The sequence below is a fragment of the Littorina saxatilis genome, linkage group LG4 (assembly GCF_037325665.1).
Source record: "Littorina saxatilis isolate snail1 linkage group LG4, US_GU_Lsax_2.0, whole genome shotgun sequence".
In the NCBI taxonomy this organism is placed as follows: Eukaryota; Metazoa; Mollusca; class Gastropoda; order Littorinimorpha; family Littorinidae; genus Littorina; species Littorina saxatilis.
In genome coordinates, this window is record NC_090248.1 from 29,476,261 (window position 1) to 29,490,605 (window position 14,345).

The window sequence follows — 14,345 nt, forward strand, 5'->3', positions numbered from 1 at the left end:
GTTAGAAGAACTACCAAGTTTCATTGACTTGCACCCAAAGAGTCAAGAACTGCGATTTTTTTACGAATTAATTTCGTACTCGGACCCGGCTGGTCTTGGCCTATTTTTGGATCTAAATTTAGATCAGGTAGATCACCACATCATGCACAAAAAGACACGTCACTAAGCAAACTATGTCAGACGTCGTCATGAGTTTGTGTAAAACAAAATGGAGGCCGGAATCACTCAGTTGAATCGAACTCCGACCAAACACCACGTAATAACTAGGTTAATTTATGCACTCGCGTGAACAACAAACTGTCGAGCTTCACAGATGTCGTCGTTGGGTAGCTTTGGGTTTGTTTTACTACCATAGGAGGATTTTGAACTGTAAATGCACTCAGCTGCAACAAAAACGCAAAACGAAGGCTGTGAGCTGCACTGTGCCCTCAAAGAAGGGTGTCAATTATGTTCTTCAATTTTCATCTGAAACAGAATTATATACAATTCTTAATGCTCCCCGGTTTGAATCTTGGACTCTTGGTTCTTTATTGTACACAAAAACATATTATCAGCTCACAAAAAAGCACATTTACGAGTTTCACCCACCCGAGAATTTCATAAAGCAAAGGAATAGGCCTAATGCATCTTTTTTCTGTATTGACCAAAACAAATAATAGGTGCACTTACTGGCTCCTTCAGAATAACGATTTGTACATGCGGTCTTTATCTAGTTATAATATGCTCGCTATTATGTCTGATACTCGAAAACTGTTGCGTGTCATTTTGTGGGGATTATTGACCCAAACATCCCCTAATTGCGTCACTACATATTACTAACTAGTGAGCGTTTGAAAGGAAATTTGTGTCCACTTAACACAAAATGGGCTCTCCTTTTTCATTTTCTTGTTTTGGTTCTGAAGCTTACGTGCAGTAATTATTTTTATTTTTAAGACTGGAAATGTGTCTGACTACTTGAGCATATTCTGTTGTGCATTAAAAAATAACAGCAAGTGAGAAATCCGTTAGTGCATAACGTGTATCACTGTCAGTCTGTCTGTCTGATGGTCTATCTGTCTGTCTGTCTGTCTGTCTATGTTTGTTTGTCTCCGTATCTGTCTTTGTACTTCTGTCTGTGTGTCTGTCTCTCTATGTTTGCTTATCTCTGTGTCTGTCTCTGTGTGTCTGTCTCTCAGTGTCTCCGTCTCTGTCTCTATCTATCTATCTATCTGTCTGTCTGTCTCTGTCTGTCTCTGTCTGTCTGTCTATGTCTCTGTCTCTGTCGCTCTCTCTCTCTCTCTCTCTCTCTCTCTCTCTCTCTCGCTCTCTCGCTCTCGCTCTCTCTCTCTCTCTTTCTCTCTCTCTCTCTCTTTCTCTCTCTCTCTCTCTCTCTCTCTCTCTCTCTCTCTCTCTCTCTCTCTCTCTCTGCTATTTGGTATTCACCCGGTGCCGGTTGGAAGATGACGGAACGTCTCTGTGTCTGTCACTCTGTGTCTGTCTCTGTCTCTCTGTCTGTTTCTCTCTGTCTAACTCTCTGTTTATTTGGTCATCACCAGGTGCCAGTTGGAAGACGACGGAACGTTGACTCTTCATTACTACAGCGCTCGCGAAGGACTCTCCGATATTGTCAAAGGTCAGTAGCCTATATTTCGGATTGCTGATGGTCACATTATAGTCTTTATTGGTTTCTTTTTGCTAAAGTTAAAATTTTATTACACTCACCCTCTACAAACCAAGGCTTTCAATTGTCTTTTCAGAATGTTTCTTCTCCGTTCATCCCGGAGAAAGCGATTTTTTTTTGTATCGTAAGAATGCGTCCCATGTTCCTCGAGAGACAAGTTCAAGGGCGCGCAATATCCCCCTAACGAGCTAGGCAGGGGAAAGATTGGGTGACATTTTAAAGAAAAGATATGCTTATTTGACATTTTACATTCAACTACATTCAGGGGCAGCATGCAGCCACATAAATGAAGACAGTGTCAAGTAATACGCAGAATATACGCTAATTGCAGACATCATGGAACTTCCACGCATACGACATTTTTTGTGAAACGCGTCTACAGTAGCTCTCGCATTTTGAAGATATTGTTCTTAATACTCGTCATTAAGGTGGCTTACTTCAGTTTTTAACTAATAAATGAATGCAGATTCTAGACCTAAAATGAAAATAACGATTTTACAAACTTCATTTTCCGAAAAAAGTTGGACCCATTTGGCGACATTTTTTGAAAACGACCCATATAACTTCCAATAAATACATACTGTGCAACAACCTTCTGTTACTATAATATCACAGAACAGTTCAGGCTTAAATGTCAAAGGTTGGTTTTTTTGCATTGCATGGGCTATAAATAATCTTATGTCGTATGTCGTATGCTTTATAGGGTGGAACCCCCTCCTTTATGCCCCCCCCCCCCCCCCCCCGACTAGAAATATGACTCCCTACGCTTTTAGACCCGGTTTTCTCAAATTTCCTGTTCATAACCGCTGTAAATTTACCCCCATTTTAAGACTCCCTCCTTTTTAAGACCTTGTTTTCTCAGATTTCCTGTTCATAACCGCTGTAAATTTACCCCCATTTTAAAACTCCCTCCTTTTTAAGACTTGATTATTTCAGTGTCGTGGATTGTTGTTGAGGTCTTAAAAGGGGGGGGGGGGAGGGGGGGTTCCAATGTATCTCCTTCTTCTTCTTCTTCGTCCGTGGGCTACAACATCCACGTTAACTCATGTTTTTGCACGAGTGGGTTTTCACGTGTATGACCGTGTTTACCCCGCCATTCCAATGTATCGTCTAACTCCCTATAGGTGTGGTTCGAGCGGTGGGCAGGGAGATCTTTCAGCAGCCTGTGAAGTTGGAGAAGCTGCTGACAGAGAAGAACGACCTTGGCGAGGGTCGCAGTCAGGAGCACAGCGTCTTCACAGTGCACTTCCTGGACGAGAAGGACGTGCTAAACAATCTCAGGGATGTGGAAGAAATCAAAAGGAAGAAGGCAGAAGTGAGTGCTGGATATTTGTGTTGGGTCTTGGCCAAGGGTCGCTGTTCTCAAAGACGGGGTCTGCTTTGTGTTTAGTTTTGTTCTGTTTTTGTTGTTGTTGTTGTTGTTTTGTTTTTTATTTGGTTTCACTTGGTTGGTTGGTTGGTTTGTTGGTCGTATGTGTGCGTGTGTTGCGGGCGGTGGACGCGGATGGTTGTTGCATTTAGGCTTGCACGTGTACACGCACGCACGCACGCCGACACACACAATCACACACACACACAGACACACACACACACACACACACACACACACACACACACACACGTACACGTACACACACACACATACACACACACACACTCCACCCCCCCTCCCACCCACCCACCCCACCCACCCAACCCAACCCCCCCCCTCCCCGCCCCACCCCACACCCGACCCATCGAAGCAACTCATCACCAACACACAAACATATCCTTCCAGCCCGAACTGCAGAAGAAGAAGAAGATCACCCTCTCAGGAGATCTGTTCTGCGACACCTTCTCCTACCACATCATATTCGACGAGGACCTGGTCATCCAACAATGCGGGGAGACGCTGAAGCGCATGATCGGGTTTGACATAGATCAGGAGGGGGGTGCAACTATGGACAAGGCTTTCCGACTCTACTTCCCGCGCATGGACCTCACCATGAAGAACATCCGCAGCTTCATCAACTCCGTCTTCGTTCTCATCATCCAGCCCACTGAGAATAGAGGCGTGCACATGAACATCAAAGGTAAAAAGGGGTGGCAGTGACTGTGGGAAAAGTAGATGTAGGGAATTTTAGTGATGATTTGTTTGGATTTAGTGATGATTTGTTGAACCTTGTTTTACCTTGACGCTATAGATTGATGCACCGTTTATTTATGAGAAGTACCCTTGTAGACTCCACTACTCCGAGGCTCCTTGTTATGGAGTTGAAGTATTGAGTCAAGAAATGCAAATAACCGATTGTACGTCATTGCTTGTGTCGGTTTTACGGAATTAAGATTATAGGGAGTATTCACATTTCAACAACAACAACAAAAGAACTTATTCGAATGGGCTTAAAATGTATCTGAGAGACCAAAAAAAGAAAGAGTTCTAAAGTCGACATTTTGGAGCTATGAACATTCACATCTGTAAGCGTGTCCACGCAGTCACATGCAACGCCTGTTTGGAACAAAAAGTAAATTTAGAAATTAAAAGTTTCTACTGCGTTATGTCTTGTAGATACAATATCAATGCTTTCATAAAATCACAAGTTTGTATATGAGCAGACCCGTATTATTGTTTTTATTTATATTTTGGATGATTAATGAGATGAGGATGATTATAATGATGCTTTGGATTTCCAATTTGGTTTTTGAAACTACGTGACAGGGCAGCACTCTACGCTTACTGTCATAATATACGGGTCTGCTAGGCTAATTCATGAAGATTTCTCACGCGAGAATTATATGTGCACCAGCATGCAGGCAAGATAATCTAAACTTGGTCAACAAATTATTGCAACAGATTTCAAACCCAAATTAAAGCATTAATTTCCGTGTCATTTCATTAAAATTTTATATGCCAGTTAAGGCCGTTCACTTAAACCTTCAGGATCACCTTTTGGATTAAATATTTCGTTTAAGGGATCACGTGACCGCCGCTCAAGTAAGGGTACCCTCAAAATCGACCAGACAAAAACGGAAGGGCCGAATGAAAAATCGACAAAAAATCATAATAGGCGAAACTTTGCAACTTTGACATAAGAGAAGAATGCAAACCAAGTATCTACCCTGAACAGATTGTTTTGTGTTGCTACCTTGCGTATTTTGCGTGCTATGCTATTCCTACTGATGCAGGTGTCGATCGCAAGAGCGGTCAAAAAACGGGACGTTTTGCGTCCATTTTTATGCGTATCATGTCAAAAAGCGCTACATTTTAGCAATGACTTAGTGGATTGCTTTGACACTTTCAGAATAGTTTACGAACATACTAGAAATACTTTGTGCGAAAGTTTGGATCGTTACGGCTGTTTATTCAGATGTGAAGCAATGTTTCGGAAAAAATGTTTTAACTCGTCATAGGATTGTTCACTTGTGTCCAAAAATTCAAGACTTTGCATGTCTACATATAAATGATTGATACAGATTCTGTCTAAGTCTCATTTGCGTGTAGCCGCTGGCGTTAATTTTCTGGTCATGCCAACACATGAGAAAACAAGTCGCGTAAGGCGAAATTACTACATTTAGTCAAGCTGTGGAACTCACAGAATGAAACTGAACGCACTGCATTTTTTCACAATGACCGTAGTCCGCCGCTAGTGCAAAATGCAGTAAAAGTGACGAGCCTGTTTGGCGCGGTAGCGGTTGCGCTGTGCTGCATAGCACGCTTTACTGTACCTCTCTTCGTTTTAACTTTCTGACCGTGTTTTTAATCCAAACATATCATATCTATATGTTTTTGGAATCAGGAACCGACAAGAAATAAGATGAAATTGTTTTTAAAACGATTTCGGACATTTTATTTTAATCATAATTTGTATATTTTTAATTTTCAGAGCTTGTTTTTAATCCGAATATTACATATTTATATGTTTTTTGGAATCAGAACATGATGAAGAATAAAATAAAAGTAATTTTGGCTCGTTTTATAAAAAAAATAATTTTAATTACAATTTTCAGATATTTAATGACCAAAGTCATTAATTAATTTTTAAGCCTCCATGCTGAAATGCAATACCGAAGTCCGGCCTTTGATTGAAAAATGAAGGTGTGACAGTGCCGGATATGACGTCATAAAAGACATTTATGGAAAAAAATGAAAAAAACGTCTGGGGATATCATACCCAGGAACTCTCATGTAAACTTTCATAAAGATCGGTCCAGTAGTTTACTCTGAACCGCTCTACACACACACACACACGCACAGACACACACAGACACACACACACATACACACACACACAAACACAGACACACACACACACACACACACACACACACACACACACAGAGACACACATACACCAAGACCCTCGTCTCGATTCCCCCTCTATGTTAAAACATTTAGTCAAAACTTGACTAAATAATGTAAAAAATGGAACGTTCACGCTGTTTCGCGCTGACAGCCCTTATCGCTGCGTGCCTCTTAAATCATGCTACTGTCACGCTTGGCTGGGCATCGCTGTTGCACCAGAATCATCGCTTAAATATCAAGCGTGTTTACAGGCCTAGCAAATTTGCGTCAATGCTTATACGCACATAAAACTTTCGCAGTGTGTATCAATCATTTTTCTAAAGACATGCAAAGTCCTTAACTTTTTGGACCTAAGTGAACATTCCTATGACGAGTTAAAAAACTTCTTCCAAAAATGTGCATAACATTTTAACGAATAACTGTAACGATCCATAATTCTCGTATCAGCCTTTTTTGTCATGATACCCCTAAAAATGTCTCAAAAAGTCCCGTTTTTGACCGCTCATGCGATCGACACCTGCATCAGTGGGAATAGCGTAGCACACGAAATACACAAGGTAGCAAAACAAAACAATCTGTTCAGGGTAGATAATAGAATTGACTCTCTTCTCTTGTGTCAAAGCTGCAAAGTTTTGTCTATTGCAATTTTGTGTCGATTTTTGATTCGGCCCTTCCCTTTTTGTCTGGTCGAGTTTGAGGGTTTGTGTGTTTGTTTGTTTGTTTGCTTAACGCCCAGCCGACCACGAAGGGCCATATCAGGGCGGTGCTGCTTTGACATAACGTGCGCCACACACAAGACAGAAGTCGCAGCACAGGCTTCATGTCTCACCCAGTCACATTATTCTGACACCGGACCAACCAGTCCTAGCACTAACCCCATAATGCCAGACGCCAGGCGGAGCAGCCGCTAGATTGCCAATTTTAAAGTCTTAGGTATGACCCGGCCGGGGTTCGAACCCACGACCTCCCGATCACGGGGCGGACGGAGTTTGAGGGTACCCTTACTTGAGCGGCAGTCAAGTGATTCCTGTAAAAGAAATATTTAATATAAAAGATGATCCTGAAGGGTAAGTGAACGGCCTTAACTGGCATATAAAGTTTTAATGAAATGACACGAGGATTAATGCTTTAATTTAGGTTTGAAATCAGTTGCAATAATTTGTTTGCCAAGTTTAAATAGGCTTATCCCTATAGTTGTTCCATTACTGCATGGAGTTAACATTTAAGATTCTTTTCGTTTGATAGCATCTATTTGTCATTGTAAGTCACTGAGAGTAGAACACCCTGCACTTTGTTTATTCTTACATTAATCATTTAATACGTAGCATTGTGTTATGCAAAGAGTGTTGCTTTACCACGCGTCAGATAGAGTTGCTAATACATTTGTAGAAAAAATTGCCAACGAAGTAACACCCTGAATGAGATTTTGTTTGGCACCAGCTTCCCGTTTAGGTTTGTTGTTAACATTATAAGATAAGAAATCTTTGATTTGTTACGAAATAGGTGGTTTCTGTCCGCCTACACTTATCACACGTTAGAAAAAAACCTGATTTTGTTGTTTTTTAAATTTGCAAAGAAAAATGATGTTCTTAATTACATAGTTATGATTTTGTCCAATAAGGCCACGATTGTTATATTGCCACTATCGTATGTTATTCAAAAATATCTGCTATCAAATAATTATATACTGTTACAAGTCAGCCAGGATTAGGAGCAGACGTGATTACCTTTTTGTACAACAAGTGAAGCTCAGAAAGAGCATTCATCAGTGCGTGTTAATATATTTGAAACTATTCATCGACGCGTGAGAGGTGAGAGTTTGTGACGCGACATTTTTAAAAAGAAGCCAGCATGCGCCATTGACACGAATGTGTATCTTCATAGATGACGTGCCACTTTTTCTTTTGGTTTGATTGTTCACTCGATATTGGGTCTTTTTAAAAGACAAGTGATCATATCCATTTCAGGGCAAATTAGGTTCAAGGGTGAGTTTATCTGTGCGTGTGAATTATGTGTACATATATAACCATATATATCCATGTTGAATATTGTGTGCCTTCTTCTCCTAGCTATCTTTCCGGTTCTCACATCATTCTGCTTCGAGGTGATACAACAGCTGAATATCCCATGTAATCGCTTGTCTCGGTTCGCCCATAGACCATTTAACCTGGACCGCCAACTAGCTCTCTCTCCTCTCTTTCTCTCTATTACGAGGTAGCGGCCTCTCGCATTTAGGAACCTACGCTTACATGGCCTTTCAGAAATCAGGGGGATGTCATATCCGGTGTCGATTGTAAACATGGACGAAGTTGCCGAGGTAAGTTATGAAAATGCTAAAATAAACTCAGCTAAAGTGCATATGGAACATGTTTTTCGATGAGTTTTGTTAAGTTTAGTTTGGAGTTTTGGAAAATCCAGTTCATTGTCACCTCCCATTGTCACAAATAACTGGAGCGTGCTTTCTTTTCACTGTATTCGAATCGCTGGCCTTTCAAACCGGACGCTAAGCGCCCCTGAAAGTCGAGCGTCGTAACCTCGAAGGGTCACGTGACGAGTTGGCGGTCCAGGCTATTTGGTCTATGGTTCGCCGCTCTTTGCCTTTGTGCAGAAATGGCTCCCTTCCAAGACTTATTTTTTTTCTTCTTTTGTTTTTTAACCTTACCTTTTTGTTGTCGTGAAAGGACTCGAATCGTGTTCTTGTTCTCTTGTATCCTTGTCAAGTTGTTGGCTTTGCTCATAAATTATATGCTTATGTAAGCTCTTTGTTTATGCTTGACAACTATATCCGCTTTCAAAAATATGTATAGCCCTATCTCTGTCTATGTGAAATCTTGTATTTGTATTTCGACTTTTTGCCCTCAAGCAGCAAAACTCTCAAACTGTCTTTGCATTTGCACAATCTTCTTGCGATTGAATAAAGTATGTGACGCAGACTTTCGCTCCTCTTCTATCTCCTGGAAGTAACAGCGCTTGACCAGCTCTGTTTAGATGTGTTATACATGTTTAGTGGATCAAACGGTATACTTTGGGTAGAAGAAACGATTCTGGTTTTGATTTGGTGATAAATTCGAGCATTCATATTGGCTTTCACTTAATCAACAAGATACGTATACCATAACTGCAAAACAGCCCCCTCTCTCTCCCTCTCTCTGTCTCTCTCTGTCTGTCTGTCTGTCTGTCTGTCTGTCTGTCTCTCTCGCTCTCTCTCTCTCTCTCTTTTATTTTTTCTCTATTATTTTCTCTTTCTCTCATTATCCCTTCTCTCTACCTCTTGATTTAAAAAAAAATTTAAGAAAGGCTGTAACATAAAAAATAAAAAAATTTGCTCTTGACACTTGCCCTTTGGCAACCAATTCATAGTTTGCATGACCGAAATAACAGACGAAAGGATTATGGATGGACGGAGAGATGATTTGGACAGGTAGATGTGCCTAGAGTGGATGGTGGGATGGTTCACATGAATTATTCATTTGTATACGCCACACACTGAACGTTATTATACGCACACAATATCATATCAGAGTTTTCGATTTTCTTGTCAAAGAAGACCTATTTTGATATTTTTGTTTCCTTACATGACGTTGTAGAACTCTCCTATTGTCTGAACGACAGCCTGAATAAGTTGTAAACACCATCTCCCTTCATCCAAGCAGCATGCAGGAACAAGCTGTTCACATTTTGATCTGATCTCAAATGTCTTCAGGCCAGATGCTGTGGTTGGCTGAACGGGAGATGATGATGTTCATTGGATCCCCGCTCATCAAGTCATTGAAGGAAATGAAGGAGATGGACGTCTACATGGCAGACATTCCCCTCTTTGACGTCACCAGAGAGATCGTGCTGCTGTACGAACAACGTTCCGCGGAAATTGGTATCACGTGAGTATGACGTCATTCCATACTTGCGTCATTAGTCTTGTGAAGAAATTACGGTTGAAACTTGACATTGTGTCATAACAGTACAGTCCATTCTTGCTACAGTTTATGTGACAGACTTTTACCTCACTTCTCTTCATTTTGAATTGTTGTACATGTAACAGGAAACAACTGGACCATACGACAGCTGAGCTGCAGAAGACGTCACGCGCGCTGGAAACGGAGAGAAAAAAGACGGAACAACTCCTGCACGAGATGCTGCCCCCCAAAGTGGCCAAGGCCTTGATGAACGGGATCAAAGTTCCTCCTGGTCAGTATCCATGGCATGTGTGTGTGTGTTACCCTTCTTATCTCATCTCTATACCTTTCTCTACGTCTTTCCTCCTCTCCTGCGAGTTATCTATTCCTTCAAGAAGGACTCACAGGGAGCAAGAAAGGGTAAAGGAGCGACCCTGAGGACAATTTTGTAATTCAGCATTTTAAAGGCGGTTTTTAGGTCTCGCCTTGAGAAAAAAGCTATATTTACTGTGTAAGAGGTGGGGGGGGGGTGGCCTCTGGAAGGCAGGAACCCCGGTCCATCAGATCCAGCCCTGATCTGTTTGATGCCGTTTCTCAGTGCAATCGAAGCAACAGACACAAAAAAGCAAAACTCACACCCAAACAAACAAAACAAAAAACAAAATAAAATAAGAACAAGAAAGGTAAGTTGTTGGAACGTTTGTTATTGACAAAACAATACAAAACAATACGTGACTGTAACGTATTGTTTTGTCAATAACAAACGTTCCAACAACTAAACCTTTCTTGTGTTTTTATTCTGAATTTTGGAACGTTGGCAGTCTCTTTGATTTGGATGTTTTTAAATGTCCTCCAAACATATACACATTTCTCTCTGCTGTTTTTCACGTTTTTCACGTGCAGAAAACTTTGAGCGTGTGACCATCATGTTCAGTGACGTGGTGACCTTCACCAACATTGCCGCCCTCTGTACGCCGGCGCAGATCGTCGACATGCTCAACGACATGTACTTGCGTTTCGATAACGCTACCACCAGGCATGGCGTGTACAAGGTAACTTTAGGGGCTCCGCTCACATATGTAACTTCAGCAGGACCGACGACGCACTTATATTATCCCAGCCCGCTACACGTTGCATGAAAGGAAAACAGGCCAAGTACTCGTCATAATCCCTATCGCGGCATAAATAATAGGCAGTGCGTCGTCTGTGCCGCTGAAACTGCGCAGGTATATTCTGCCCATTACATGGCTAATTTGAATTTGTATTGACCACAGTTTGGTTCGTTCGGTTGCTTGGTTGCTAGGAAAGCGGGCAAAATTACCCACCCGAAAAACTCCTGGACAAATTCTGTGTTCATTTGCTAACATTATGCGGATGTGTTTTTGGACTACTTTGTGTACATTTACTGCGCGCATTGCATTGACGGTCTTATGCAAGTCTCTAGCCAGTTTTGTCTTGAATACCTTGAACAAGGGCGACCTCCAACGAAAGGGGAGTTTATCCTGCTCAAGTAACGATGCCTGACCCCTATTGCCAAACCGTCCATGTATTCCTTGAGTTTGTCTGTTGTTTTTTTCTGCATTAATTATTTGTTCTTCTCCACATTTGTTATCTTTCTGTTTCTGCCTGAACATCTGTTGTGTTCAGGTTTTTTTCTGGTACTATACTGAAATTGCAAATTAACTTTGTAATAACCATCATAACGTTGCAATGTTGCAATTGTTTTAACCACGTAAGATAAGCTTTTGCTTGAGTGTATGCCCTAATTGTTTGCTTATAATTGTTTCATGATACATGGTTTGAAAACAAAACAATCTTGTTTAAATTTGCTTCAGGTGGAGACGATCGGTGACGCCTACATGGTGGTAAGCGGGGTGCCAGAGAGAACCAAGGATCACGCGGAAAGGGTGGGACGATTCTGCATGGACATCGTCGGCCAGGCTGCCCAGGTTCCCTCCCCTGCCACCGGGAACCCCTTACAGGTGAGTGGTCTGCTTCCATATATATTACTTTTGTGTACCAAAAAATGAGTTTCTTGAATTTTCTGAATGTGACTTTTAAAACAGTGTGACATCATTAAAATTACAAACATACTTACACCCAAAATAAAAGTGTTTAGTCCACATGACAACTTTTAAAAATGGAAATGTATGTCGTGTAGTAGAAATATTTCTGCCTTCATTGAATAAAGCATCTAGTAAAGTCAAGAAATGGGATGCCTCGGAAATCTCTTTCGACACTGACTTCTTGCGACCTACAAGATATTTTCCGCTATGTTACACATAAAGTTGGCCAAAAAATTATTGCAACAAATTTCAAACCCAAATTAAAGCCTTAATCCCCGTGTCATTTCATTAAAACTTTATATGCCAGTTACGGCCGTTCACTGAACCTTCAGGATCATCTTTTGGATTAAATATTTCTTTTACAGGGATCACGTGACCGCCGCTCAAGTAAGGGTACCCTCAAAATCGACCAGACAAAAACGGAAGAGCCGAATGAAAAATCGACAAAAAATCACAATTGCCAAAACTTTGCAACTTTGACATACGAGAAGAAAGTCAAACCAATTATCTACCCTGAACAGATTGTTTTGTTTTTCTACCTTGCGTATTTCGCGTGCTATGCTATTCCTACTGATGCAGGTGTCGATCGCAAGAGCGGTCAAAAACGGGACTTTATGCGTCAATTTTTAATTTGTGTTTGAAATTTGTTGCAATAATTGTTTGGCCAAGTTTAGTATGTAACAGCAACATAACACGAGAGACAAAGATTCATTCAAAGTTTTTAAATGTAGATACGGGTGGGCATGCACTCGGGTCCAGCGATGGCGGGTGTGATGGGGGTCTTGCGGCTTACGACATATTCTGCGCTATGCTGCAAATAGTTTGTAAGGCCCGGCGCTCGCCCATGTAACTTCAGCAGGACAGACAACGCACTGCAGATTATCCCAGCCCGCTACACGTTGCGTGAAAGGAAAACAGGCCAAGTACTCGTCATAATCCCTATCGCAGCATCAATAATATGCAGTGCGTCGTCTGTGCCGCTGAAACTGCGCAGGTATATTCTGCCCTTAACAGAAACATAACATCAGCTGCACAGATTTATTCAAAGTGTTCAAATGTATGCACGGCAGATACGGGTGGGCATGCACTCTGGCCCAGCGATGGCGGGTGTGGTGGGGGTCAAGATGCCTCGCTACTGTCTGTTCGGGGACACGGTCAACACAGCGTCACGCATGGAGAGTCACGGCATACCTGGCAGGATCCACCTGTCCCCCCACGCCTTCAGGTAAGCCAAGTCAAGTCAAGTCAATATTTATTTCAAAAAATCCCTAGGGTTACATGAATAAAATAAATAAAAATTGCAATAAACACGACAAAAAAGATACATGTAATAATGAGACACAACACTTCTAATTAACCGAATATAAATCAAGCTTAATTCATAACAAAATAATTGTAATCATACTTTTTTTTTCTTTTTTTTTTTTACAGGAAAGTATATGTTTCTGTGTTTGTTTTTGTTTTAATTAATAAGAAAAAGAACGTGATCAAATAATCAGAACTCTTTCAAAATACTCTTAATAAAATATATTAAATGCAATAACTTTCGTTTCTTTGTTAGTTCAAATAAATGTTTAAATTTGACTGCATTTGAATTTCTACAAAAATACAATGGTAACAACCTTTTCCTCACTTTTTCAAAAAAATGACACTGAAATATATAATGAAATTCATCTCCGAGTTCTCCAGACTGGCATTTAACACATATTCTTTTGTTATGCGAAGAACGCATCCAAGTGTCTTTCTCACTTAGTTATTACCACATTGTCGAAAGTTACGGGTAACTTCAACTACAATAGACAATGTTCGGAAATAACTCTGTCGGGTCTGTATGGGGTGTGAAAGAGTCAATACCCACGTGACATTAAGGGCCAGTCACTAGCGTGTTTGTAACACGTGCACAAGGAGCACGTGTGGAAAGTTTGACTCAATAAAAACAAGGGTATTCACTCTTTCACAACCCATACAAACCCGACGGAGTAATTTCTGGAGTTCGTCTATAGGTAGTTAAGCTTCACCACTTTCTTGGGTCTTGGACGACCCACGAAAGTGTCTGTAACTCTGAAAGTATTGAGAGTTTTTGCTTGAGACTTAATGAATAATAATAAGGGTATTTATAGGGCGCAAATCCTAAAAATAGTTCTAAGCGCCTTACAATCTTAAATATAATCATCTTAATAACAGGAACATTACACAACGTAAGCGCTTTAAATCAATCTTAAATATAATAATCTTAATAACAGCAACAATACACATTTAAAAACAAATAAACTTTAAATAAATGCAACTCAATCACGTACACAATACACAATTCAAATGACTCTATCGGTATCAAAGAGACTTCATGTAATCCTGAGAAGAAAAACATAATTATGACCTTCCTATCGTTGATTTCAAAGGATTACGTTTCCAAACAAACATTTGTGGAATGACGTGTTATCGGG

At 40.8% G+C, this 14,345-nt stretch overlaps 1 protein-coding gene across 1 annotated transcript in view; it reads left to right on the top strand.

Annotated features, from left to right (window-relative positions):
* Nucleotides 1-14,345, top strand: part of LOC138965555 (guanylate cyclase soluble subunit beta-2-like) — a 41,425-nt gene that overhangs the window by 21,885 nt on the left and 5,195 nt on the right. The window contains exons 5-14 of the mRNA XM_070337739.1: nt 1,536-1,612; nt 2,785-2,975; nt 3,438-3,732; nt 7,910-7,927; nt 9,646-9,820; nt 9,982-10,127; nt 10,739-10,887; nt 11,671-11,817; nt 12,972-13,126; nt 14,086-14,099. Of these exons, the coding sequence (XP_070193840.1) occupies nt 1,536-1,612; nt 2,785-2,975; nt 3,438-3,732; nt 7,910-7,927; nt 9,646-9,820; nt 9,982-10,127; nt 10,739-10,887; nt 11,671-11,817; nt 12,972-13,126; nt 14,086-14,099 (1,367 nt within the window). The remainder of the gene's footprint in view (nt 1-1,535; nt 1,613-2,784; nt 2,976-3,437; nt 3,733-7,909; nt 7,928-9,645; nt 9,821-9,981; nt 10,128-10,738; nt 10,888-11,670; nt 11,818-12,971; nt 13,127-14,085; nt 14,100-14,345) is intronic.